The sequence below is a fragment of the Anolis sagrei genome, chromosome 3, assembly GCF_037176765.1.
Source record: "Anolis sagrei isolate rAnoSag1 chromosome 3, rAnoSag1.mat, whole genome shotgun sequence".
Classification (NCBI taxonomy): domain Eukaryota; kingdom Metazoa; phylum Chordata; class Lepidosauria; order Squamata; family Dactyloidae; genus Anolis; species Anolis sagrei.
This window is the reverse complement of record NC_090023.1, coordinates 202,486,909-202,513,521: the sequence shown is the minus strand read 5'-3', so window position 1 is coordinate 202,513,521 and position 26,613 is coordinate 202,486,909. Positions and strand designations below refer to the sequence as shown.

The 26,613-nt window shown below is 39.1% G+C and overlaps 1 protein-coding gene across 1 annotated transcript; it reads right to left on the bottom strand.

The window, feature by feature from the left end:
- Positions 1–1,784: 1,784 nt before the first annotated feature.
- SFXN4 (sideroflexin 4) lies at positions 1,785–26,613 on the bottom strand. Its single transcript, XM_060768522.2, has 14 exons — positions 26,510–26,613; positions 21,439–21,504; positions 19,989–20,063; positions 19,071–19,097; positions 18,916–18,970; positions 16,845–16,870; positions 13,517–13,570; positions 13,338–13,424; positions 13,171–13,233; positions 9,471–9,561; positions 7,303–7,418; positions 5,222–5,307; positions 3,678–3,795; positions 1,785–2,026 (listed from the first exon to the last, which is right to left on the bottom strand). The coding sequence occupies exons 1-14, from the start codon at positions 26,546–26,548 to the stop codon at positions 1,949–1,951; spliced, it is 981 nt and encodes a 326-aa protein (XP_060624505.2). The 5' UTR covers positions 26,549–26,613; the 3' UTR covers positions 1,785–1,948.

The following is a 26,613-nucleotide window of genomic DNA, read 5'->3' as shown; positions in this document are numbered from 1 at the left end:
ACACTGGAGGATAAAATACATCTTTGGGAAGGAGAAGGCTCTACACCCTTAAAAAACAGATGTTGAAGGAAATGTGGTTTTGAAATGATACTCTTCAGTACAACTTCCAAATGACACATTGGCACAAGTGTGTGTGTATAAATACTGGGTATTTAGTCAGCAAATCACAAAAATATTTGTCATTAGAAAGCATGGCTTGTGATTTCTGTATCCCAGATTGTCTCTCTGCAGAGTTTGACAGATGCTTTTTTGGCTTCTTTTTTCTACCAAGGGAGTACAGTGGCTTGGTTTCACCTTCTCTGAAGCAGCAATATGGGGGCCGATGAGAAAAGAAACAATGGAGTTTGTAGGGACCATGCCAGTGCGGTTAGCCACAAAAGAGCAACATTTCAGCCCCTCCACTGTAGAAGTTTTGTATAAATTGTATAACCTTTTCGAAGCAGAACTATTAAATCCTCTATACCAGTGTTTCCCAACCTTTGGGCCTCGAGGTGTTTTGGACTTCAACTCCCAGAAATCCCAAGCTGTTAGAAACTGAGGGAGCTGAAGTCCAAAACAACTAGAGGCCCAAAGGTTGGGAACCACTATTCTACACTAATTGCAGCAATGTCGGTTTCTTTAAACATTATCACAGAGTGTCCCCTTCTGAAGTTATTCCATTCAGTCATTAAAGCACCTAATTCCTAATCCATCTAAAATGCAGATGTGTTTTGGACTTCATCTGTCAAGTTGGAAATTTAGGTACCACTTATGCGGGGAGGCTAATTTAACTAATTTACGACACCATAAAACTCTCCAGCAGTGTGCAAAAGAATGAGGAAGTACTCCATCGGTGTCACAAGTGGATGGTGAAGCGACAGCTCCCTCGGTGGCCAGAATTAAAAAAGCATACCCTCACGAAGCTGGAAAGTTAAATAGCCTCTGTGTCTCTGTCTATATATGTTGTGTGTCTATGGCATTGAATGTTTGCCATGTATATGTGCATTGTGAGGTGCCCTGAGTCCCCTATGGGGTGAGAAGGGCGGAATATAAATACTGTAAATAAATAAATAAATAAATAAATGAGATATGCCGCATTATCACAGGATGTCTATGCCCCACTCCACTGGAGAAATTATACTCTTTAGCCGGTATTGCACCACCTGACATCTGTCTGGAAGTAGCAGACTGTAATTAAAGGACCATGGCATTGACATATCCTCTGTTTGGATATCACCCAGCAAACAATGCCTTCAATCAAGAAACAGCTTCCTACGATCTACATAGATACTCGCAATCACACCTCAGCAAGTGAGAGTCCAAAAGTGGCAGGCTAAAACCTCGAACCTCAATCCATGGCTAATACCAGATGAGAGACTCCCTCCTGGGCACACAAAAGACTGGGCGACCTGGAAGGCGCTGATCAGGCTGCACTCTGGCAGCACGAGATGCAGAGCTAATCTTAAGAAATAGTGCTACAAAGTGGAGTCCACGACATATGAGTGTGGAGAAGAGCAAACCACAGACCTACTGCAACACAGCCACATGTACAATGGAGGACCTTCTTACAGCGGCACCAGAGACACTCCAAGTAGCCAGCTTCTGGTCAAAGGACATTTAGCATAATTCAAAGTTTTAAAATTTGTTTGTGTTTTAAAATACATTATAATTGTACCCTCAACTCGCTTCTAACACAATATTTTAAAAAGAAAAAAATAAAATAAAAGTACCAGTAGGGAAAGTGGGGTGGCAGACTTGAATTCTTTCTCCTTACAGGCTTTTAATTGTCAGAAATAGATGGCTCATAAAATAAAACCTTGTTTATTTTGAGAGGCAGCAGTGATAGAACAAAAATTCAACATGATTTAGCTGTAATTTACATGCGCTTTTGCATCCAGATACAATCAAAAAGGATGATTCACTTAGATGCTGACTATTGTCCATAATAAGTTATCAAATCCCCAAATCATTACACTCCCCTGTTGTAAAAGAATTCTGTTTCTTCAGTGGCAGAGATTATTTCTGGCTCAAGTTCATTTCTTTGTATCTGGAAAAAAAAACACAGAAAAAACATCCTTACAAATTACTCCTGACTTCTTTGTGTCAATTGAGTTTAATTTAGTATGAAATGTTTGCAAATATATCTTCTATAAAGGTACGATCACCACCATCATACCAAAAGAACCAACCAATATATTTTAACAGCAGCAAAGGAGGGAAGACCACACAAAAACCGCTACCATATCCTTCAAATACAATATGACCCCTGTATTTTCGGGACCAGTACGCAGTTTTGTTTACCTGCGTTTAACAAAAAGTGTAACCTCAGATATGTTCTTGATCCTCCAGGCAATTCTACAGCATGTTTCTACCAGAAACTGACCATAGAGTCATTCTGCAAGACCCAGCCGTTTCACAGGTCCTCTAGCCTAGAGCTTCTTAAACATTTCCATTTGTGATCCTTTTCAGTCCAGGACAGTAAATAAAGAACGACACTCAAAAAGCAGGGGAATTCCAGACAGGGAACAATCAGGGTCAGCTAAAACCTCCCAACAAAGGAATCCCCCAGGCAAGAAGCAGCCAAGTTTTGAAGCTGTGAGGCTATCAATGCTATTCAAGGTGGCCAATTGCAACATTCACACTTGCTTCCACAGAAATATAAACCCCACTTGACTAATTTCCAACAGACCTCACAACCTCTGAGGAGTCCTGCCATAGATGTGGGTAACATGTCAGGAGAGAATCTTTGTGAAACATGGCCATACTGTCAAGGTCAGACGCCAGGCAATTAAAGAAATATAATTTATTGTTCAAACAAATCCTAATACAACTAGTGTTACTATCACTGCCAGCAGACTCTATCACAACACATACAGTCCAGAAAACTCACAGCAACCCAGTTCAAGAAATATTTACATGACCCCAGGTATATAGGTATATGAAATAGGAATAAAAATCAAACATTTACAAATCAGCATTTGCAACGCTTGGCAAACAGGCTGATTTGTTTTTTAAAAAAATAAAATACAGCTGATGCATATTCTGTAGAGTCCACTGTAAATGCTACAACCAATGCATGTAAATGTCTAAAACAGCCACATTCAGCAAACTTTTACCTTTGCCAGATTTTTCACAACTGCAACATTGAGCTCAGACGATTTGCAATTACTTGCAGGATTTGCAATTACTCGCAGTTTGTTGTATCCATGTAGAGCCCTCGGACAAAGGTCATTCACTTCCTCTGCTCTAACAGTGCAGATGTCAATTGTCCTATATTGTGTAAGTTTATAAATGAATGCTCAAAAAACCACAACTGTAAGTAAGCGACTTATTCTTTTGAGTCGTCTTCCCTTATATTTGAATTGTGTCATGTATTGTTTCTGCCTTTGCCAAATCTCAACCAGGTGGTGACGTTTGGAAATCATGATTCCTCTCACGTGATCCCTACACAACCAAGTGTTCTTCTATTTCCATTTCATCCAAAAGTCTCATTGTAATTGGTTATTTCCAGAAACAACTATTTGAGACTAAGAGCTGCTACTACAGAAATCCCAAGTACGCACGTGTATTTTCTGCATTTAAAAAATCAGCTCAGGTAGATTTGAATCTTTCTGTGTTGTTTCAAAATTTTTGAATTGTCGTTTATCCTTTAAAAAAGTAAGCGAAGATTAAGACGACATCAGAACGATGAGAATTACCTTGCCCACTTGTGGCACCAAACTAAATGAAACAGGTACCATTGCTCCCAAGACTGAAACCATCATAATAGATCTCAATGGTGTCCAAACAAATGGATTCCGAAGTGCAGTGCTTGTGCTGAAAAGAATATAAGGGAAGATTATTGCACAGCAGGGAAAAGACTGCACCAGCATGCAAGGAAAACACTTACCAATTATAATAATAGAGTAAAATAATGGAAATGTAATAATAATAACAAAAAAGTAAAATAATAAATGTAATAATAAAAATAGAGTAAAATAATAAATGTAATAATAAATAGATTAAAATAATAAATGTAATAATAATATAACAGCAGAGTAAAATAATGTCAATATAATAATAATAATAGTAATAACAACAACAACAATAATAATAATAATAATAATAATAATAGGTTAAAGGTTAGATGCCTCCTAGGTTATGTGACCAGCATGACTGCATAGAGCGCTGTTACCTTCCCACCGGAGCAGTAACTATTGATCTACTCACATTTGCATGTTTTCAAACTGCTAGGTTGGCAGAAGCTGGGAAGTTCGCGCCCCTCCCCAGATTCAAACCTCTGACCTTTTGATTAGGAAGTTCAGCAGCTCAGTGGTTTAACTCACTGTGCCACCAGGGGCTCCAATAATAATAAACAGAGTAAAATAATAAATGCAATAAAATAATAATAACAGAATAAAATAATAAATAACTTTGACTCGAGAATAAGCCGAGGGAGGCCTTTTCAGCCTTAAACGGGCTAAAAACTCAGCTTATATTCAAGCATATACAGTACTTCAGTACTGTTGCTGTTTGCAATGTATTTTTGGGTACTGAATTGGAAAAAACACAATAGAAATGGATAACACAGAGTTCTTTCACAAATTTGATATTCTTTTCAGTTCAGTTGCTAGTTTTGATTAAGCATGGGCACTAATGTTCCACTGCAACGTCTTTTCGTGCTTTTGAAAGAATTTTTGTATCAGGGTTCCTTGTCATTCCTGGCAACAGTTGCCAGATCTCTCTCTGAAAATATCCAGCCTTGGTAGAAACAACTAGAAAGTGTGCAATGACAGTCTGAGCTGCTATCGCCAGCTCAACATTGTGGGAAGATTGCCTCATATCTCCAGACATTTGGACAAAGCAGCAGATGTTCTAAAAGATCAAAGGTTTAATCTAGGACATCTCTCACTTCTGAATCTATATTGCCAGTTGTATTTGAAAGGCTGCTGAAGGAACCCTCCGTTTTCCTAAAAAGCCTAACGTTTTGCAGAAATAAATATGCAGAGAATGAAAATGGAATGACTCTGCTTTCACATCTAAAATGAAGCCCTCTTCCCTGATCTCAAGAAGCATCACTTAGCAAAAGTTCTCTTGAGAGCCAGAAGTACGACAATCACCACAGTCCAGCTAGAATGAAGAGGCTGGTTTGTGGCTCATATGGCTGTTACACAAAGAACAAGTGCTAGCACATGAATGGGATCTTTACTTTTCTTCACTTGGGATTCATTTTATTCAGAAACCTATTCTGACAATGCCTTACCGTTTCAGAAATTGCAACATGATGTCCGGAATAAATAATGCTGTGCCAAACAGAAGTGCTCTGGAGAATGCTGTTTCTTTCACAGCCTAGAGAGTGGCAAGAAACAGAAACACACACGGACAGATAAACATTAAAATTAACAACAACATTCTCAAACAGTGCGCATACATTTTCATAGAAAAGCCAAACAAAAGAACATGGTTTTCTTTATATTCATTTTACAAGAAGAGTCTCACATAGGTTTACTGACAACCATGTGGAATATTATGGCAAGACTTACTCGTATAAACTTGAGTATAAGTCGACCTGAATATAAGCCAAGGCGCCTAAATTTACCCCAAAAAACTGGGAAAAGGTATTGAGTATAAGCCGAGGGTGGGAAATACGGCAGCTACTGGTAAATTTCAAAATAAAAATAGATACCAATAAGATTACATTAATTGAGGCATCAGTAGGTGAAATGTTTTTGAATATTTACATAAAACTACAATTTAAAATAAGACTGTCCAACTCTGAATAAACCATTATTCTAAACCTTCTTCAATGTAAATGTGCTTATATATCCTTCCAGAAATAATAGAGTAAAATAATAAATGTGATAAAAATAATAATAGAGTAAAATAATGGAAATGTAATAATAACAGTAAATAATAGAGTAAAATAATAATAGAGTAAAACAGTGTAAATGTAATAATAATAATAATAATAAACAGAGTAAAATAATAAATGTGATAAAAATAATAATAGAGTAAAATAATGGAAATGTAATTACAGTAAATAATAGAGTAAAATAATAAATAAAATAACAATAAAGTAAAATAATAAATGTAATAATAATAGAGTAAAATAGTGTAAATGTAATAATAATAATAATAATAATAATAATAATAATAATAAACAGAGTAAAATAATAAATGTAATAAAAATAATAATAACAACAGAGGAAAATAAGAAATAACCTTAACTCAACTATAAGCCAAGGAGAACTTCTTCAGCCTAAAAAAAGAGCCAAAAAGCTTGGCTTATACTCAAGTATATATAGTATATTTAGATCTATATCTTGTCCTATAGTCTTTTTTTACAGACAGTCTTTAGTGTTCTTCACTATGAGAGATACACTAGAGCTTGAAAAGTTGATTTCTGGACTACAACTGTCACAATCTGAGAATCTAAAAAAGTAACTTTTGATCTCTAAGCAGAATGTGGAGGACTTTATCATCTGTGTTTCCATTATATGGATGGCATTTCATAAATGCATGCACAGGTAGCTCTTTACTGGAACAGGGGAGTGTCCTTACTAATTTTGAAGGTAAGCTCCCACCATCCCATGCTATGGTCCATCTGGATGCATGTGGTGTAAAGGACCATCAACTGGAACAGATGGGAAGTGATCTCCAAATCCTGTCTCGTTAGCAAACACCCACATGATCCGATACAGAGAAAGCAACCAAAACCACGATGTTGCTGTGGAATTTGAGATATTTTACCACAAAATGGGGGGAAATTATTCTCTTTGAGCAGGCTTCCCTTTTTCAAAGGAAGCTGTCCTGCCAGGGCAAATGAATAGAAATTCAGAGAAAATGGGAAGTCATGTGCAAAAGGAATGGTGGGGAGAGGTTGAGAAAGTGTCCCAAGGAGGTGTTGACAGAAAGAAGAAAAGGAAGAACCAGATAAGTGCACTTCTTGACACCAAAGTCATAAAGGGCAGTTCATAAGACAGAAAAGAAGGAGAATTCTGGATATGTGGGTGGCAGACCAAAGGTGCATCTACACTGTAGAATTAATGCAGTTTCACACCTCTTCAACTGCCATGGTTCAATGCTATGAAATCATGTGAGCTGCCAAAAAAAGCCGCCCCTCACCAAACTACAAATCCAGGATACCACAGCATAAAGTCATGGTAGTTAAAGTGGCGTCATAGCTTCACACTGTAAATGTACCCTAAGATTATCCTTCCATCCCAAAAAGTGACTGAAACAGAACTAAAAATTTGATGGTTGGCTGATGATGTCATTCAGGATAGACAACATGAGTTAGAATGGATTGTTGCATAGAGTCAAGAAATGAATTCCTCCGCTGACCTTTTCTCCTGCTTTCTGGGACACGCCGATGACTCTGCCTTTGCTATCCATTACCTTAATCCCATCCTCAAACTCCATGGACCTGATTACAGTTACATTAAATGCACATAGAATTGCTGTAATGAAAGGGAAAGAAAGATTTGTTACTCAGGGAAGCATTGAGTATTCTTGATCCAAAATGGCTGGATAAAGCCATTGAATAATAGTAGTATGAGCTCTCAGGACTTTCAATCTGGGGTGGAAAGAGAGAGAAGCAGAGCTCTGGATATGGAGCATTGCACTATGTCCCTGAATGCAGGACATTACCCATTGCATGTTATTCAACAATTTTGGTTACTAAAACAAATAGTAACCAAATAGAAATAAATAAATAAATAACCTAACATCAATAAATTAAACTACTCAAAATTATATAATAACATAAATTCCAAACATCCACATTCATTTACAACAGCCAACTAGAGTTCACAAAACAGTGTGGGTTGGTTGGGTAGTCAAACGATGGTCATTGGGCTGGCGTGGACTTTTTTTTCATGTCAGGAGCAACTTGAGAAAATCCAAGTCACTTCTGGTGTGAAGAGGCGTGGACTAGGAAAGTCCAAATATGGAATAGTTCTCAACTGGGGCCCGGTAGTAATCTCTTGTTATCTAACCCCCTCCTCTCCATATGCTAGTGAGCATAAGTAGGTTTTCAGTTGTTTTTTAACAACTAGAACTGAGCCCAAATACTGCAGAGAAAGCAAAGAATTCAATTTCGTGATTCACACAGAAAGAGGAAGGTGGAAATTTTGCTAAAATACTGGTGCTAGCAAAGGAGGCATTTCTAGGTGATAGGAGCCCAGAAAGCAGTCCTGAATTCCAAATCATAGGCAGCACAACTGATACAGTTATGTTTGCAACAGCTCACAGGAAGCATGGAAAAGGTCTATCAATCACCAAGCCCCAGACTGAATCTTAACACAGTAAAATGTATGGGAATCTTTTGCTATTGGAAACGTTGTTGTTGTGTTGCTTCGAGTTGTTTCCAACCTAAGGCAACCCTAAGCTGAAACTATCACAGAGTTTCCTTGGCAAGATTTGTTTGGAAGTGGTTTGCCACTGCCTCCTCTTAGTCTGGGAAAGTTTGATTTATCCAAGGCCATCCAGTGGGTTTCATAGACAAGAAGGTATTTAAAACCTGGATTCCAGAGTCAGTGTCCAATTCTCAAACCTGTACAGACTTCATAGTAAACAGGCCACATTTTTCGTTGATTTATTTTCCCCCTGTGACACAGCTCCCTCAGAAGATTTCTGGAATACACTGCTAAATCATCCTAAGAGGTTTAGGATATTTTGCTATTTTGACAAAAACATAAAATGCACAGAGGGAAAAGAAGCTAAAACTTTACATGCTGAGGAGCAATTATCCTGGCTGGAATTAAAGGAGCATAACTGAGGAAAACCACTAACGAAGTGGTTCTCAACCTTTCTAATGCCACGACCGCTTAATTCAGTACCTTATGTTATGGTGACCTTCAACCATAAAAATATTTTCATTGCTACTTCACAACTGTAATTTTGCTACTGTTATGAATCGTAATGTAAATATATTATATGCAGGATGTATTTTCATTTACTGGACCAAATTTGCCAGAAATATCCAATACGCCCAAATTTGAATACTAATGGTGTTGGAAGCAGAATGATTTTCTCATTTGAGAATTGTAGTTCACCTACAATCAAAGAACATTCTGAATCCCACCAATGATCGAATTGGGCCAAACTTCCCACACACAATCCCCATGCCTTGAAGGGACTCGTTGACGCAAGCCTCCCTCCAATCTCGCACGCTTTCCCTCGCCCACACATGCCATGTGCTGGGCATGCTTGCTCTCCCCTTCCCACTTGGAGTCTCAGAAACAGCCCTCCCCTTGGCTGAGAGGCCGGCCAATCACAGTGGAGGAGAGCTCTTGGTGGGAGGATTTGCCATCTGCTTCCAAAAAGGAAGAAAAGGACAGATGGAGAGATCTTCAGCCTTCTCTGCCAAAGGGGTTCCTAAGATAAATGTTTTCTGATGGTCTTTGGCGACCCCTCTAAAAACCCCTTGCGCCCCCCAAGCTTCCTACGCCTTATCATAAAGGAGTCAAAAGAGCAATCTTCTACCCGCTATGTGCTTCTCACCCACTCACCTGTAAGTGGACCAGGTATCGCATTCCTGAAGAGAAATTGTATAGAAGGGTTCTGTGGTTTATAGCGCAGCATTAAGTAGTGAGGAAGAGTCTAGAAGAACAGGATGTGTTAAACAAGCATGTAGTTTTTCACGCCACTCATAAAACAGAACACCACAAAAGAAAATGTCATAAAGAAAGCAAGAATATGATGAAGAAACATAAAGACCAGAATTCTGAGAGTTGGGTTCTCACTGCAGAATTTTTTTTACATTTGTTTTACAGCAGACATGTAATATTCAATACAATTTACAATACATTAACTTTTGGCATCTACTGTTATTTTTACGTTTATACATATTTGCTATCCCTCACCACCATGTATCGTCCCTCCCCTCCAGCCACTCCTTTTATATACTCATCTGTCCAAAATTTCATTTTCTTTTGTGGAGGTAACTTTCCATCTTTCTTTTTGAATCATTTTCCAATAAATTTTCTCCATACATCATCAAAATCACTTTGTTTCCACATCCCTCTTGTAACTTTTAATTTACATGTCAGCTTATCATTTATTGCCAATTTTCATACTTCCTTATACCACTCTTCTATTTGTATATTTATTTCCCTTTTCCAATTCCTTGCTATAGGCAGTCTTGCTATTGTTAATAAGTTGGTTATTGCATCTTTATCCTCTTTTTTCAGCTGTTTATTATTATATAATGATAACAAAGCTATAATATGACTCATTTCTATTTTAATGTTCATTATATCCTCTATCTCTCGAAATACTTTTCCCGAAAATTAATTACATATTTTCAATGCCACCACATATGTATATATGTTCCTGATTCTTTATTTATATTTGCTATTCTTATTGATGTTAGATATCATTTTCATATTAACTTATAGTAATTTTCTTTAACCTGTACTGTTAGATTTTTCAAATGTCTTTGTCCCCATAATTGTGCCCACTCCATTTCATTTATTTTCATCCCTAAATCTTCTTCCCAGATCTTCTTGAGGGTGTTATTCTTTATTTTTCCTTTGTTTATTTCAATTATTATCTTATACACTTTACTAGTTATTTGTTTCAAATGTTGTGTTCCTCTATATCCCTTCCATTTTGTATTATTTTTAAGAATTGGTTAAGCTTACTTCCATTTTTATTATTTTTTACCCAATTTTTGAACCATTGATGTAATTGTAAGCAACGGAACCATGTCAATTTTATTTCTCTAAATTCTTCCATAACCACTTCCTTCTTCATTCCAACCTTTATCCAATCCCCTATTTTATCTTAAGTTTTTCCCCTTTAATTTTTATCCATTATATTAAAAAAAATGAAATTTCCTTTTCATTATAATTGGGATTATTGTTGAACCATCTGCTAATAACTTTCTCCTGTATTTGCTCCATATTTCTAATATATTACTAAACATACTGCAAGTTAACTGAATGATTGTACTACTGAAAATCAAAGGGACAATTAAGCCAGGACGTAAGTCTCACTGATTTCACGGAGGACTAACTACAACTAAACTGTTTTCTAGTTTTAGGACATTTGTATTTGTGGAGAGAAAGTAGCCTTTCTCTCTACCTCACCATCTGTATCCTATAAGGGTCAATTCCACCACCAATCATCATACATTGAGCTATAAGATCTGAAGAAGGATCCAAAGTGTGTTTGGGTAAACACATTAAAAATACCCACTTCTGACATTCCCACTGGAAACAGAAAGATAGGCGATGGAACCAGCACACAACAGTGACAGGCAGAATTGCTGAATACAACCTCAGGCATCATGTACCATTGAATTATACCCAAATAGAACTCAATATACTTCTATATCCAAGCCAAGGTTACTTATTTTTGTTTACAAATCCATAGCTATTGAACTGAAGTTGAAAACCCATGACAAGCCATGCTTTCCCACCAATTCTTACAGACAACTGATAAAGTGGTCTTCTGACTGTACTTCACATATTTATAAAATTGGCTTTTCACATTGGCAGGTCTGACTTTTACAGATTTGATTATTCACAGACACAAATAAAATGTTCCCTCTAAAATATGTAGGTCCTCTTGTGCAACTCTATGGTCAACTTCTGCTGGAAGTTGACTTCAGTTATGGTAAAGGACCTAGATCAGTGGTGTCCAAACTTTGGTCCTCCAGGTGTTTGGGACTCCAGCTCCCCAGAAGTTTTGGGCAGATTGTCCACATCTCAAGGATTCTGGGAGCTTAAGTCCAAAATACCTGGAGGATCAAAGTCTGGACACCACTGATCCAGTGAATCCTGGAAATAATGCTTCTCTGGGAATCTCTAGATCCTCCAGTGTGATTGTATGGTAAATGTCCCATGGAAATTTAGCTTAAGAGTTGTGCTGGAGAGCCTAGATTTCTAGAGAACTGTCATCTCAGATTAAAACAAGATATTCTTTTTTTAAATGTGGTTTTCCCATTTCCACAGAGGTCCTGCACCTCTAACCCCAGAGAACATGGAGGTATGGCTGTATATCTCGTTTTCCTTCAAAAGAGGTTGAAAATTAACATTTTCTACTTTGCATGTTAGGTTCAACACCTGAAATACTGTGTGTATCAAGATGGGCAATCTGAAGACTCCAATCTCATTTCAAAAGTTCTCTGTAAATGATCAGATCTCGGTAATAATAAGTATCTCCTTCTTCAGTGATGACTTGGGTGAGGAGGTTTTTTTTTTTTTTTTTTGTCATGTCAGGAGCAACTTGAGAAACTGCAAGTCACTTCTGGTGTGAGAGAATTGGCCGTCTGCAAGGATGTTGCCCAGGGGACGCCCGGATGTTTTTTGATGTTTTACCATCCTTGTGGGAGGCTTTGCTCATGTCCCTGCATGAAGAACTGGAGCTGACAGAGGGAGCTAATCCGCGCTCTCCCCGGATTCGAACCTGCGACCTATCAGTCTTCAGTCCTGCCGGCATACGGGTTTAACCCACTGCGCCACCGGGGGCTCTGGGTGAGGAGGTAGAAAGAGTGTTCATGTAGGTGAGAAAGAAAGAGGAAAAAAATGTGACTTTGGGCTTGTGGACCTCTACTGATTATCCCTGAAGGAACAAGTATGAAAAAAAGTTTGTCATCCTATGATGGATTTGCAGCTTTCCCATTCCTACCTTCTAGACTTCTGATCAAGAAGTAATGCAGCACAAAAGAAAGTGGAGAGAATATTGAAGGTCTCACTCAATACCAAAGCAGGCATAGAGGCCCTTTTGCATGTTTTCAGAAACAAGCTATTTCTTTCTCCATTCCACAGATATTCTCAAGACAGGGTTCTCCAACCTGGTATGCTTAAGATATGTCAGGGTAAAAGCCAAACAATGCCTAGACTGCCAAAGCCAAAGGTATGTTAAAGGATGCAGTATGACCTTTTGTCTTGTGGGACTGGTACCCATGGTTTCTCCTACTCACATCTGACAAAATATTGCTTCTCTAAGAATTTTATTGCACCTCCAGCCAATTCTATGGTATATTTCCACTAGAAGTTACTACAGAGTAACTTCTAGAGCCTGGAGGACCTAGAAAATTCACAGGAAACTGTTCCAAAAATTGTATAGGTCTTCCAGAATGAGCCCAGCAGAACTTGTTCACTATTATCCATGGTTTGCCATTTCCATAATAAGTCCAAAATGCATTCCCCGCAGATACAGAGGTGGTACCGTATATTCAAAGAAAAACTGAGAAATACATACTCCCACGCAGGCAGAATATGTGATGGCTCCAACGCTGATAAGCGTCTGCTTGAAGAGAAACGTCTAAAAGCAAAAAATCACAACAAATAAGAACATATTCATCCATCCATCCCAAGGCAGAGACAACTTGTGCCTTCCTGTACTTTAAAAATAACACGTTCTTCAACCTTTTCAGGAGCATTCTCGCTTGCTTCTGTTTCAGAATAATTCCCATTTGCCAAGGTGAACCCACCAATGTACGAATGGAAAAGGTACTGAAAAAGAAGACATTACACAAACACACATTTAGTAAATTCATTAATTAACAACATAGCGATATGTCAAAACAAAAAAGGCTTTTTGTTACCTGTGAAATAAATGTTTGGGTATTTCCTCTGTGTAGTAATGAAGTAGCAATGACCTAGGAAGAAGAATTTCATGATGAAAGAGGGTCCAGGTGTTTTTAGAAAACTACACGTCAATATCAACCATTCAAGACAATGGAGATGATAATCTTATGTTTTGTTGTGCCACAATCTTTTTTGTCTCCAAAGACTACATGAAATCCTGTCTTGGGGTCTCCCATCTGGGTTCAGTGAGCCTTTTTTCTCACTGGAAGAGAGCAGATAGATTTTGTTGTGCAGCTATCTGCCCTCTGATTATGGTATGTGTTGTCTGCCTTCAAGTCATTTCCAACTTATGGCAATCCTCTAAGGCAGGGGTTCTCAAACTGTGCTCTGCAGAGTCCTCCATGGGTGACAATGAGGGGCTCAGCGGCACCATGCTGCTTCCTGCCACCACCTCTTTCCTCCTGAGAAATGCAGTTTTGAGCGGTCAGAAACAACAACAACCGCAACTGCAGCATCCTCCCCCGCTGCCGACTCTTTTCCTTGCCGGCCAGACCTTTTTCCCCAAATTCCCTCGCTGCCCGGACTCTTTTTTTCACTGCACAGGACCCCCCTACACACATTCTTTGCTTACTCCACTTCTCAGGGGGTGCTTTGATTGTGTTTTTCCTGCATGGCAGAAGGGGGTTGGACTGGATGGCACCTGGGGTTTCTGCTATTATTATTATTATTATTATTATTATTATTATTATTATCATCATTATTATCATCACAAAGGCTGGATGGCCATCTGTTGGAGGTGTTTTTATTGTGCCTTTTCTGCAGGGCAGAAAGGGGTTGGACTGGATGGCACTGGGGATCTTCCACTGAAATACTGTTAAGTTTAAGTTGGTTAAAATTGTTATTCATTTTTTTTATTTACTTCATTTGTATACCGCTTTTCTCACCCAGGAAGGGGGGTTTCCAACATATATATGGCAAAATTCCATGCCTCACATACATAAAAACTTAGCATAAAACAATAATAACACACAACTATCAACTGAATAATAAAAAATGCAACTACATTTAAACATTAAACGTGGCGTTTAAAGCATATTAATATGTTAAAATCACACAATTCAACAATCCTTGTCCAGGGCCATTCCAAATATCAATATCTATTGCACATAATCCTGATCATTCCTTGTATTGCTTACTGCTCAAAGGCTTACTCCAACAGCCAGGTTTTTACTTATTTTCTGAAGGCCAAGCAGGAGAGCACTGGTCTAATTTTATTGGGGAGGGAATTCCATAGCGAAGGAGCCACCACTTAAAAGGCCCTGTCTCTCGCCCCCACCAGTCACACCTGCGAGAAAGGTGGGACCAAGAGCAGGGCCTCCCCAGACGATCTTAATCCCAGAGATAGAATCATAGAGTTGGAAGAGACCTCGTGGGCCACCCAGTCCAACCCCCTGCCAAGAAGCAGGAAAATCGCATTCAAGGCACCCCTGAGAGATGGCCATCCAGCCTCTGCTTAAAAGCTTCAAAGAAGAAGCCTCCAAAGAGCCTTCACCACACTACGGGGCAGAGAGTTCCACTGCTGAACAGCTCTCACAGTCAGGAAGTTCTTCCTAATCTTCAGATGGAACATAGAGAGGGATATGTTCAGACAGGTAAGCTGGGCCAAAACCATTTAGGGCTCAATAGGCTAAAGCGGGCACTTTGAATTGAGCTTGGTAACAGTCTGACAACCAGTGGAGCTGGCTGTATGCTCTCTGTACCCCGCTTCGGTGAACAGTCTGGCTGCCACCTGTTGGGCCAATTGGAACTTCCAAACAGTCTGCAAAGGCAACCCCACATAGAGCATGTTGCAGTAATCTATATGGGATGTAACCAGAGTGTGGACTACGGTGACCAAATCTGACTTTCCAAGGTATGTATGCAACTGGCACACAAGTTTTAATTATGCAAAAGCTCCGCTGGTCACTGCTGAAACCTGATGAATCCAGGAGAACTCCCAAACTGCAAACCTGTGTCTTCAGGGGGAGTCTAATCCTGTCCAACACCGGCTGCAACCCTATACTACAAATCATCACGAAGTTTAAGATAATCTGGAGAGGCCCTGCTCTCGATCCCACCGCCGTCACAAACGAGAGACAGGGCCTTCTCAACAGTGGCTCCCCATCTGTGCAATTCCCTCCCCAAAGACATCAGACTGGCCACCTCCCTCCTATCCTTTAGAAGGAAACTCAAGACTTGGCTGTGGGACCTTGCATTTGACCACTGAACAGCGGCTTATATGAAGAAGAAGCAATTTCGAAGTGACAATGAATTGACCCGGACCCAGATTTAACTGGTGTGTTTTAACAACTGTTTAATGTTTTGTTTTAATGAATTTGTTGATTGTTCTTATCATTATGATGGCACTGAATGGTGTTTCCTATAAGGCCACTCTAAGTCCCCCCTCAGACTCAGAGTGAGAAGGGGGGGGGTACAAGTATATGAAACAAACAAACAAACAAATAAATAAAAATGTACCCTGTTCAGCCTTAATTTTTATTTTAAATATTGTATTGTTCTTTCTTTCTTTCTTTTTCTTTTTTTGCACTGTGTGAATTAGTTTACACCAGTATTTCTCAACCTTCCTAATGCTGCGACCCCTTAATGCAGTTCCTCATGTTGTGGTGACCCCCAACCATAAAATTACCTTAGCTGCTACTTCATAACTGTAATTTTTGCTACTGTTATGAATTGTAATGTAAATATCCGATATGTAGGATGTATTTTAATTTACTGGACCAAATTTGACACAAATACCCGATATGCCCAAATTTGAATACTGGTGGGGGTGGAAGGGGGGATTGATTTTGTCACTTGGGTGTTGTAGTTGCTGGGATTTATAGTTAACCTATAATAAGAGAGCATTCTGAACCCCACCAATAATAGAATTGGGCCAAACAAAACTCCCATGACTAATAGAAAAGCCTGTGTTTTCTGATGGGCTTTGGTGACCCCTCTACACCCCCTCGTGACCCTTCCAGGGGTCCCGATCCACAGGTTGAGAAACACTGGTTTACACAAACATTTTCCATCCAGCTACCACTGGGGTGTCTATGCCTGATATATATACATTATATATAATATCATATATTATATATTAATATTTATTGGGGCTCCACGGCTAAAAAGGTTTGGGAATATCTGCTTTAAAGTGAACCCACCACTGGATTTTCTTAAAACAATTTATTCAGGGGGAGTTTGCCTTTAATGTGCCACCTACTGAAACTGTAGTTTCTACAACATAGCAAAAAATCACTAGCAATTTAATTGCCTACAAACCCTCTGGAAACTTCCATCAATACTCACCAGTGGAGCAGTAATGGGCAGGAAAGCTTTAAAGAGAGGGGGAGAGAGAAGGAGAAAGCCATGTTTATGAATGCAATAAAATAAATTGTTCTTGGGGGATCAACAGTAACAAGCACAAAATGAACACCAGGAACTCCAACAAAGAATAAATCCTGATTTTGTTTCTAATATAAATGATTTTTATTACTTTTTGCAGAAAAAAACAACAAACATAACATACTTAAAAACTACAGATCAATATTTGATTTTGTTTCTCAAGCTGAGGTTGATGAAATTGAAGTGCATAATTCGGCTCAAAGGGCAGGGTGACCCTAGCAAGAAAACTAATTGGAAACTACAGCTCTAAGGACAACTGTTCTCAAAGGAGACCTGTGGTAAAGTGGTTTGCACTAAAAGGAAGCAAAGGTTATGCCAGGTAACTGAAGAAGGAGCCAGCATGAAAGGTATGCCTATGTGGATTTGGTTTTAAGTTATGTTGGCTCTGTATTTCACAAACACAAATAAAGTTTAGCCACCAGGAGCAAATCCAAACAGCATACAGTCCAACATCAAAGCCAGACAGAACCAAATACATGAAGATGGGTGTATTTTACGAGCTGAGTAAATGTTGAGCTTGACTGTGTAGTGCAAAATATGTTGATTAATTCGAGTGTTTCTCTCCAAAACAACAAATGTAACAAAACAAAACTCAAGTATTGCCGTTTCAGGAGAGTTCAAAATACTAGGCATCACATAGAGTAAATCATGAATCAAAAAGATTTACATTATCTATTTGTGTATTGCCATTTATAGGATGACTCCCTACTTTCAAAGAATTCCATTTCTGGAATTATCTTACACAAAAAAGAGGCATTTCTTTAGATCATCCGAAATTTGAGTCAGTTTAGAAATTAATTCCTCATGTGGATAAACAATGCAAAAAAGAGAGAAGCCATTGAAATCCACAAGCATGTGGACAATTTCAGCAGAAAAGAGGGAACAATGAAAATGAACAAAATCTGGCTAAAAGTATTTTTTAAAAATCTAAAATCAGAACAGTAAATAAAGAGCAAGACTCAAGAAGCAGGGGAATTCCAGACAAGAATGAATTAGGGTCAGCTGACACCTCCCAACAAAGGATTCCCCCAGGCAGCAACCAGCCAAGCCTTGAAACCGCAGGCCATTAAATGTTAATCAAGGTGACAAATTGCAACATTCGCATTTGCCTCAAGCAGACAAGAGTTCTTTCTTCCATCCTGGACATTCCACAGATATATAAACCTCACTTGCCTAGTTTCCAACAGACCCCTCTGAGGAAGCCTGCCATAGATGTTGGCAAAACGTCAGGAGAGAGTGCTTCTGTCAACACAGCCCAGAAAACTCATAGCAACCCAATGCAAAAAAAGCCCTTCGATTCAATCTTTTAAACAGCTCCTTTTACAAAGGAAGCTGCAAAGCAAGTACAGGGTAAGTATCCCTGGACCAAAATGTTTGGATTTCAATTTTTTCAGATTTTGGAACACCTGTATTTGTATATACATATGGAATGAGATATGTTGGAGGTGGAAGCCAGGTCTAAACACTAAATTCACTTATGCTTCATATTCATCTTATACACACAACCTAAAAGCAATATTATAGACAAGGCTGAATTTCAGAATAAGGGGTGCTTGACTGCATTGTTAACTTCAATACTTCAAAAATTACTAGGCTTTCAGAAAAGTATAAAGTAAGCAATAACAGTGCAGTGTTCCCATGCTACTTCGTGGTTCGCTTTATGTGGACTCACTGTTTCACTGATTTTTTTGTAAATATTAACATAAAATATTTACGTACATTACAATGGGCCTTAGAAAGGGAGGCTGGTGTGTGGGCATTAAAGAAAATAATGCAAGAAGGATACATGACCTTCACATTCAAGGATCATGCAACAGTTCTTGCAGGTTACATGTTGCTGGTAATAAAGGTGTTCGAATAGCCACCAGCATGAGTCCCAATGCTATGATTCACACACTGAACAGTATGGTTATTATCCACATAACAAACCATAAATTTAGTTATACAGAGGTTTACAGCAAAAGTGGATACTGACCTGGTGGCCTAAATACAGCAGGAATAGTATCACCACTGCCAGAGTGTACAGAGGACTTCGGAAAGAAAAGCAGACACAAAGGATTAGAAAAACATGTTTAAAAGATAGGGGAAAATATAAGTTTAAAAATTCTTAAATATTTTATGAAAACTTACCAGACTTAGTTGCCAAGCTTCTTTTACCTAAGCAATTGGAAATAAGGATTTTAGAAATATTTCAGAATGTCCTTAATTTAAGTTTCCCAGAACTATTTCTAAACATTTTTGCAACCACAGCCAACAAACAACTATATCTACATCTAGATCAGGACTCACAAATAAAGTCATTACTTCTAGCATACTGTTTTTAACAAGGGATGACACAATTCAAATGTAACATAACAAATAGAAACAATATTACTTTTCGATGTGTAAAGAGCACGTTTTCAATGTTACTCTTTCATTACTTTAAGAGCATTTTGCGATATTTCAGAACCGGATACCAGAATCTGGCCAGCAGAAATGGATTGAGGTTCAGCTGAGGTTCAGCTGAAACGCACAAGCCTAGTGAATGGATCTATGACATTTTTTCATGAGAAGCAGAAGGTACATTTGTTTCATGCAATCTTCAATGTATTTCCATGATTCAAATTATGGCTGCGAGATTTTGACATCCCAAATTCATGCCAATGCTGTACTCCCATGGATCACTTGGTGTTTCCCACAAACTAATAGAACTAACACATCTGCATAAGACAGGGTCAATGCATAGAAGCACATCCATACAGTTGATGTGTTAGTTGTGTAGAAGGTAGTCAAGGGTTGAAACAAGAGTAGGGCCATACTGCTGGCTCTATTCCTGAATATTCATCCCGGGTGTCCGACATCTAGATATTATGCATGGACTTCTTGAAAAGAATTAGAATTGGACTTTGCTTATGGAGACCTAGGTTCAAGTTTGATGTGGACTAGCCAGTTCAGTGTCAACACAGCTAAACAGGTTTTGGAAAAAATGAAGGATGTGTAACAAGTAAATAACACTGTGACACAGAAACATGTGAATATTGTTATCTCTGTAAGAAAAATGTCAAATACCTTTTTGTCCTGTAAGGACTCTGTAGCCTTTTCTCCTTTGTTCAATAAAAGTATTCTGGAATTGTCAATTTTCTCCTGTAATCAAAATAAGCAACAAAAAAACACAGTAAAGTTACCTCTTTATATACACTTCTCTTTTGTAGTAGCTAATCTTCAACCTTATGTTTTGAAGATATAAATCCTAAATCACTCATGTAATCTACCTGCACCAGGGCTACATTATTATTGTTTTAAACAGGAAAAACTCAAAACACAGCATTAGGGAAGCATTTAAAACAGAAAATCAACATACAGAACCAATGCTTTCATCAGAACTGCTCCAGCACTTCAGACATTTGTTGCAAAATACTAACTGAATATTATTATTTTCCTTTGGTAATTATGATTCTGCATCTGAAAATGGCAGCCCTTCCTCTTGCTCTTCTTGTTCCTCTCAGAATACCAAAGACAAGAGCACAGAAACTTTGGCTGTACCAATGTTTTGGACTTCAGTTTCTATAATATCTTATCATTGGCTCTACTACATTTCCACCAAAAGCCAAGGAAGCAGCCCAGACCCTGATGCAAACTGGAAGAGGACAAACAAACGGAAGACTGACAAGACCCAGCTAAACAGGTTTTGGAAAAAAATGAAGGATGTGTAAACAGTAAATAACACTGTGACACAGTCTTCTGGTCAGGCAGATCAGGGTATAGGATGGCAACCTGTGCTGAATGTGGTCACACTCTCTGAAGACACAGGTCCGTAGTCTGGGGGTCCTCATGGACTCATCGCTAAACCTGGAGCTTCATGTGTTGGCGGTGGCAAAAAAGACCATCGCACAATTAAAACTTATATGCCAGCTGCAACCGTATCTTGAGAAGCCAGACTTGGCCATGGTGATCCATGCCTTGGTTCCATCCCATTTAGACTACTGTAATGGGCTCTACGTGGGACTGTCCTTGAAGAGTGTCCAGAAACTTCAATTCATTCAGAGATCTGCAGACAGGTTATTAACAGGTTCTGGGCCCAAGGAGCATACTACCCCCTTGCTAAAGCACATACACTGGATGCCAATTCTTTTCTGGGCCTGATTCAAGGTGCTGGTTTTGACCTTTAAAGCCCTAAACGGTTCTGGTCCTACTTACCTATCTGACTGCATCCCCTCATGCCAACCTGCCTGAATACTAAGATCTTCTAGCAAGGCTCTTCTCGCACTGCCCCAACACTGCAGCTGCATTTCCCACCCTCAGCTTATACTCGAGTCAATATGTTTTCTGAGGTTTTTTTTGTGGTAAAATTAGGTGCCTCAGCTTATATTCAAGTATACACGGTAACTGCTTTTTACAAGAGAATTTGCTAAAATTGGGAAGAGTACACTTTACTTTTATTCTATGTTTTCAAAGTGCATTGAACTGCAGTTATTTTCTAACAAACTAGATAATATAATTTAATGCACAATGTACTTACTTTTGATGCAAGTAAGAGTAATGGGTCCAAGAGGTCTGCCCATTGACGAAATCTTTGGAAAAAAGTCTAAAGAAGGAAATTCAGCCATTAGAAGATATAGCAATTTCATGCTGTTATAATTTCTGAAGGGAGCCACAAAATTAGATGGTAGACCCATCACCCCAACCGATATAGCCAATGGTGAGGAATGAATGATGGAAGCTGAGCTCCAACATCTGAAGGGTCACACATTTGACTTCCCCTGCCATAATCCTGGCTGTTTTGATCATCTTCATAATATATCCATCTTAGGGTGGGCCAACTGATATTATTAATGCCAAAATGTTCTTAATCCATATTCATAAAATTTAATTCAGATACAAAATGTCATTGTATGACCCAAGGTTGGAGAACCTTTGCTCCTGCACCTGGCCAGGGCTTCTGGGAGCTAAAGTCCAAAGTACTGCAGGGACTATCTTTGTGACATCCACTTCAAGCCTTAATCCTATCCACGTTTTCCCAAGAGTAAGTACCACTTGAATATATGCAACCGTGCACAGAATACAGTACAAGTTGAGTCTCCCTTACCCCAAATGCTTGGGACCAGATGTATTCTGGACTTTGGTTTTTTCAGTACCTGGATATGCATATACAGGAAATCCCTGGTTCTACAGATAGGTTCTGTAGGTTTGTTCTTAAGTTGAATTTGTATGTAAGTTGGAAAAGTATAACTGCAGTCCAAAATATAAAAGTTTTAGCTTTAGATAGCATAAGGAAGAGTTAACATCCATGTGGTGTTTATTTTGCTGTCTGCTCCTGTTCAGAAGATGTCACCCCACTTTTTGTCCCTGTGATAATTGGATTTTGAAAGATTTGGCTTCTTGTGGAAACAAGAATTGGTGAGGAAGTTTCAGTGAATACACCTTTTCCCCATGATAACTCTTTCAGGAGTGAATTTTCCTTCCGAGTTGTAGGTTTCTCTCACTTGCTGTTGTCTCACCCCTATGAAAAACTCTCTCCTGGGCAACTTGGAAGGCGCTGAACATTCTGGCATCACAAGATGCAGAGACAATCTTCAGAAATGGAGCTAGAGTCCACGACAACCTACTACAATGCAACCTGAGCCCTGTCACATGCACAATGGAGGACTTTCTTACAGCAACACCAGAGACACTCCTGGTGAAAGCAAATTTAGTATAATGCCAAGTTTTAAACATTAATTGTGGTTTTTTAAAAATACATTATAACTGTATTCTCAATTTGCTTCTGATGCGATTAAAAAAACTACTGTTCTTAACTATGAGTTGCTTGTAAATTGGATGTTTGTAACTTGGGGACTGCCTGTACATGCATAATGATATCTTGGAGGGGGTACCCAAGTCTAAATACAAAATCTATTTCTATACATACACCCCTTACACACATAGCCTGAAGGTAATTTTGTGTACAATATATTTTTAATAATTTTGAGTGTTAAACAAAGCTTGTGCGCACTGCACCAACAGAAAGCAAATGAGTCTCTATCTCTGGGTGTAGAATCACTGTAGAATCAATGCAGTGTGACGCTGTTTTCATTGCTCCGGTTCGATGCTAAGGAATCATAGGAACTGTAGACTGGTGAAGTACCAAAGAAGACTAAAATGACTTGAGGCTGGGCCTACACTGCTTTATGTCCCAGGATCTGATCCCAGATTATCTGCTTTGACCTTGATTCTACGAGGCCCCTTCTACACTGCCATATAAAATCCAGATTACCTGCTTTGTACTGATTATATGGCAGTGTAGACTCATATAATCCAGTTCAAAGCAGACAATGTGGATTATCTGCTTTGATAATCTGGATTATATGGCATCTTTGAAGGGGCCTGAGGGTCCTTCCACACAGCCATATAGCCCAAAATATCAAGGCAGATAATCCACAATATCTGCTGTGAACTAGGTTATCTGAACCCCCTTGCAAACAGCCAAATAAAATCCCACATTATCTGCCTTGAACTGAAATATATAGCAGTGTGGACTAAGAGGCCTTCAAGACAGCCCTTATATCCCAGGATACGATCCCAGGTTTTTTGCTTTCAATTGGATTATATGAGTCTGCACTGCCAGATAATGTGGAATATACAGAAAACCTGGACCAGATCCTGGGATATAGGGCCTGTCTGGGGCCCCTTCCACAAAGCTGAATAAAATGCCACATTATTTGCTTTGAAGTTGAATATATGGCAGTGTGGACCCAGGGTCCTATATCCCAGATTATCAAGGCAGAAAATCCCACAATATCAGATAATGGGGGATTGTCTGCCTTGATATTATAGGATATAGGGCTGTGTGGAAAGGCGCTCAAATAAACCAGTTCAAAATAGACATTGTGGGATTTTCTGCCTTCATATTCAGGGTTATACAGCTGTGAAGAAAGGCCCTGAGTCCACTTCCATATAATCTAGTTCAATGTGGATTTTATACAGCTATGTGGAAGGGGCCTTAGTCTCCACTGCCATATAATCTGGGATAAACAGATCATCTAGGATCAGATCCTGGGATATAAGGCAGCGCAGAAGGGGCCTCAGGACCTCAGATTAGAGGGGATGTAGTTTTAAAAGGGGAATTTTCAGAGATGTTCCCAATGCCTATATGTCCTGATTTACTGCCATATTGGCCTGTTTCTGCAGTAGGGCTATGTTTACAGAAAATGCTAATTGTTTGAGAAATCAGTACTCCAGAGAAGAAGTTACAATTCAAGGATAATAGTATATCCAGACAAAAGCGGCTAGCTGGTGGCTAGTTAAAACCCGCAAGTTTCCCAGTCCCTCTGGAGCCATGTTTGCAAAAGACTAGCAGATAAGATACAGTCATGGTCAGAGAACAATAGACCATAGTTGTGTTATAGTTGTGCTATTGTTAGGATCCCACGTGTGCTATAATGTCAATCAAAATCATAAACAACTAATGAACAACTGTATAGCTAGCTTAGACCAATGAAATGCTTTGTCTTTGGGAACCAATGAAAATGTATATTCCGTTTACTACCAAAGTGATAAAAACCCTGCAGCCCCATTGGGGGTTATGACAAACCCTTTGATTGCATTCCTGTATGCTTGTTTGTTGTTATTGCTATGGCCACGCAATAAATAGTTTGTTCGCAGTTTAAAAGATTCAACTTTCGTGGTGTCCTTCCTTGCCCTCCCTATTGGAAAGGGACTCCTGCATTTTGGAGAAATATTTTGGTTTCTTTGCCCCTACAACAGGGGTCCTCAAACTAAGGCCCGGGAACCGTATACGGCTCTCCAAGTTCATTTACCTGGCCCTCACTAAAGGTCAACCTAAGTCTGAAATGACTTGAAAGCACACAACAACAACAATCCTATCTCATCAGCCAAAAGCAGGCCCACACTTCTCATTGAAATACTAATTAGTTTATATTTGTTAACATTGTTCTTCATTTTAATTATTGTATTGTTTTTAAGTGTTTTTTGCACTATAAATAAGATATGTGCAGTGTGCATAGGAATTCAAATTATGGGTTTTTTTTTCAAATTATAATCCTGCCCCCCAACAGTTTGAGGGACTGTGACCTGGCCCTCTGTTTAAAAAGTTTGAGGACCCCTGCCCTACAAGATAACCCAGGGCCCTTCCACACAACCCTATATCTCAGAATACCAAGGCAAAAAATCCCACAAGATCTGTTTTGAACTGAGTCCATACTCAGATAATGTGGGATTTTCTGCCTTGATATTCTGGGATATAGGGCTGTGTGGAAGGGTCCCCAGTTCAAAACAGATATTGTGGGACTTTCTGCCTTGATATACTGGATTATTATATAGCTGTGTGGAAGGGCCCTGAGTCATGGCAGGGAAATGCTTCAGGATTCTGGATAAAGCACTCAAATCTGTAATAGCAAATCCATCCAACGTCACTATTGGTACAGACTTTTATTTATTTATGACATTTATATGCTGCCCTTCTCACCCCAAAGGGGACTCAGAGCGGCTTACAAGATATATGTATGTATGTATGTATGTATATACATACATACATACATTTTATTATATTATTAGCATAGTACAGTATGAGTATTATATATTACTATATTGTACTTATACCATTATATTGTAACATTACAATATAATGGTATATTACATGTAATATAAAGTATTACATGTAATATAAATATATATATTTATAAGGAGGCTGAAGGCCTTGCAAAACTATATAAATATATAACGGTACTCCATGCAGTCATGCCAGCCACATGACCTTGGAGGTGTCTATGGACAACATCAGCTCTTCGGCTTAGAAATGGAGATGAGCACCACACCCCAGAGTCAGACATGACAACTTAATGTCAGGGGACAATCTTTACCTTTACCTATAAATATATAATTATAATATCATATTATTAGTAGTAGTGCATTATATTATATTGCATTATATTATAATAATGTCTACACTACACTGTCCCATTAAAGAAGCCCTGGCTCAATGCTATGGAATCCTGGAGGATGTAGTTTGGTGAGGCCCTGTATCCCAGAATATCAAGGCAGAAAATCCCACAATATCTGCTTTGAACTGGGCTATCTGAGTCCACACTCAGATAATGTGGGATTTTCTGCCTTGATATACTGGATTATATGGCTGTGTGGAAGGGCCCTGAGTCATGGCAGGGAAAAGTTTCAGGATTCTGGATAAAGCAAACTCAAATCTGTACTACCAAATCCATCCAAGGTCACTATGGGCACAGTCTGCACTGTCCCATTAAAGCAGCATTGAACTGCCTTGGCTTACTGCTATGCAATCCTGGGAGCTGTAGTTTGGTGAGGGATCAGCCCGCTTTGGCAGAGATGGTTGAAGATCTTGTGCAACTACAGCTCCCACTGCATCCATTCGTTCCATAGGATGATCTACTCCATCTTCCCCATTGCAAGCCCATGCTGCTCCCCAGCTGACCTTTGCAGGTGAAACCTTGCATGCAAGCAAAGCAGAGAGGAAGCCAACCCCCAGGAGAAAAAACAAGGGCTCTCTCTCTCTCCCTCCCTCCTTCCCTCCTTCCTTCCTCTCTCTGGGACCCAGCCCTCCATGAAGGCACGCGCCATACTTTGCCTTCGCTCCTCCAGAACTCCAGATTCAAATCCATGGAGCTGGCTCTGCCGGAAAGCGCCTGGTCCGGAAGACGCCTAGGCTCCGCCTCTTGCCCGTGAC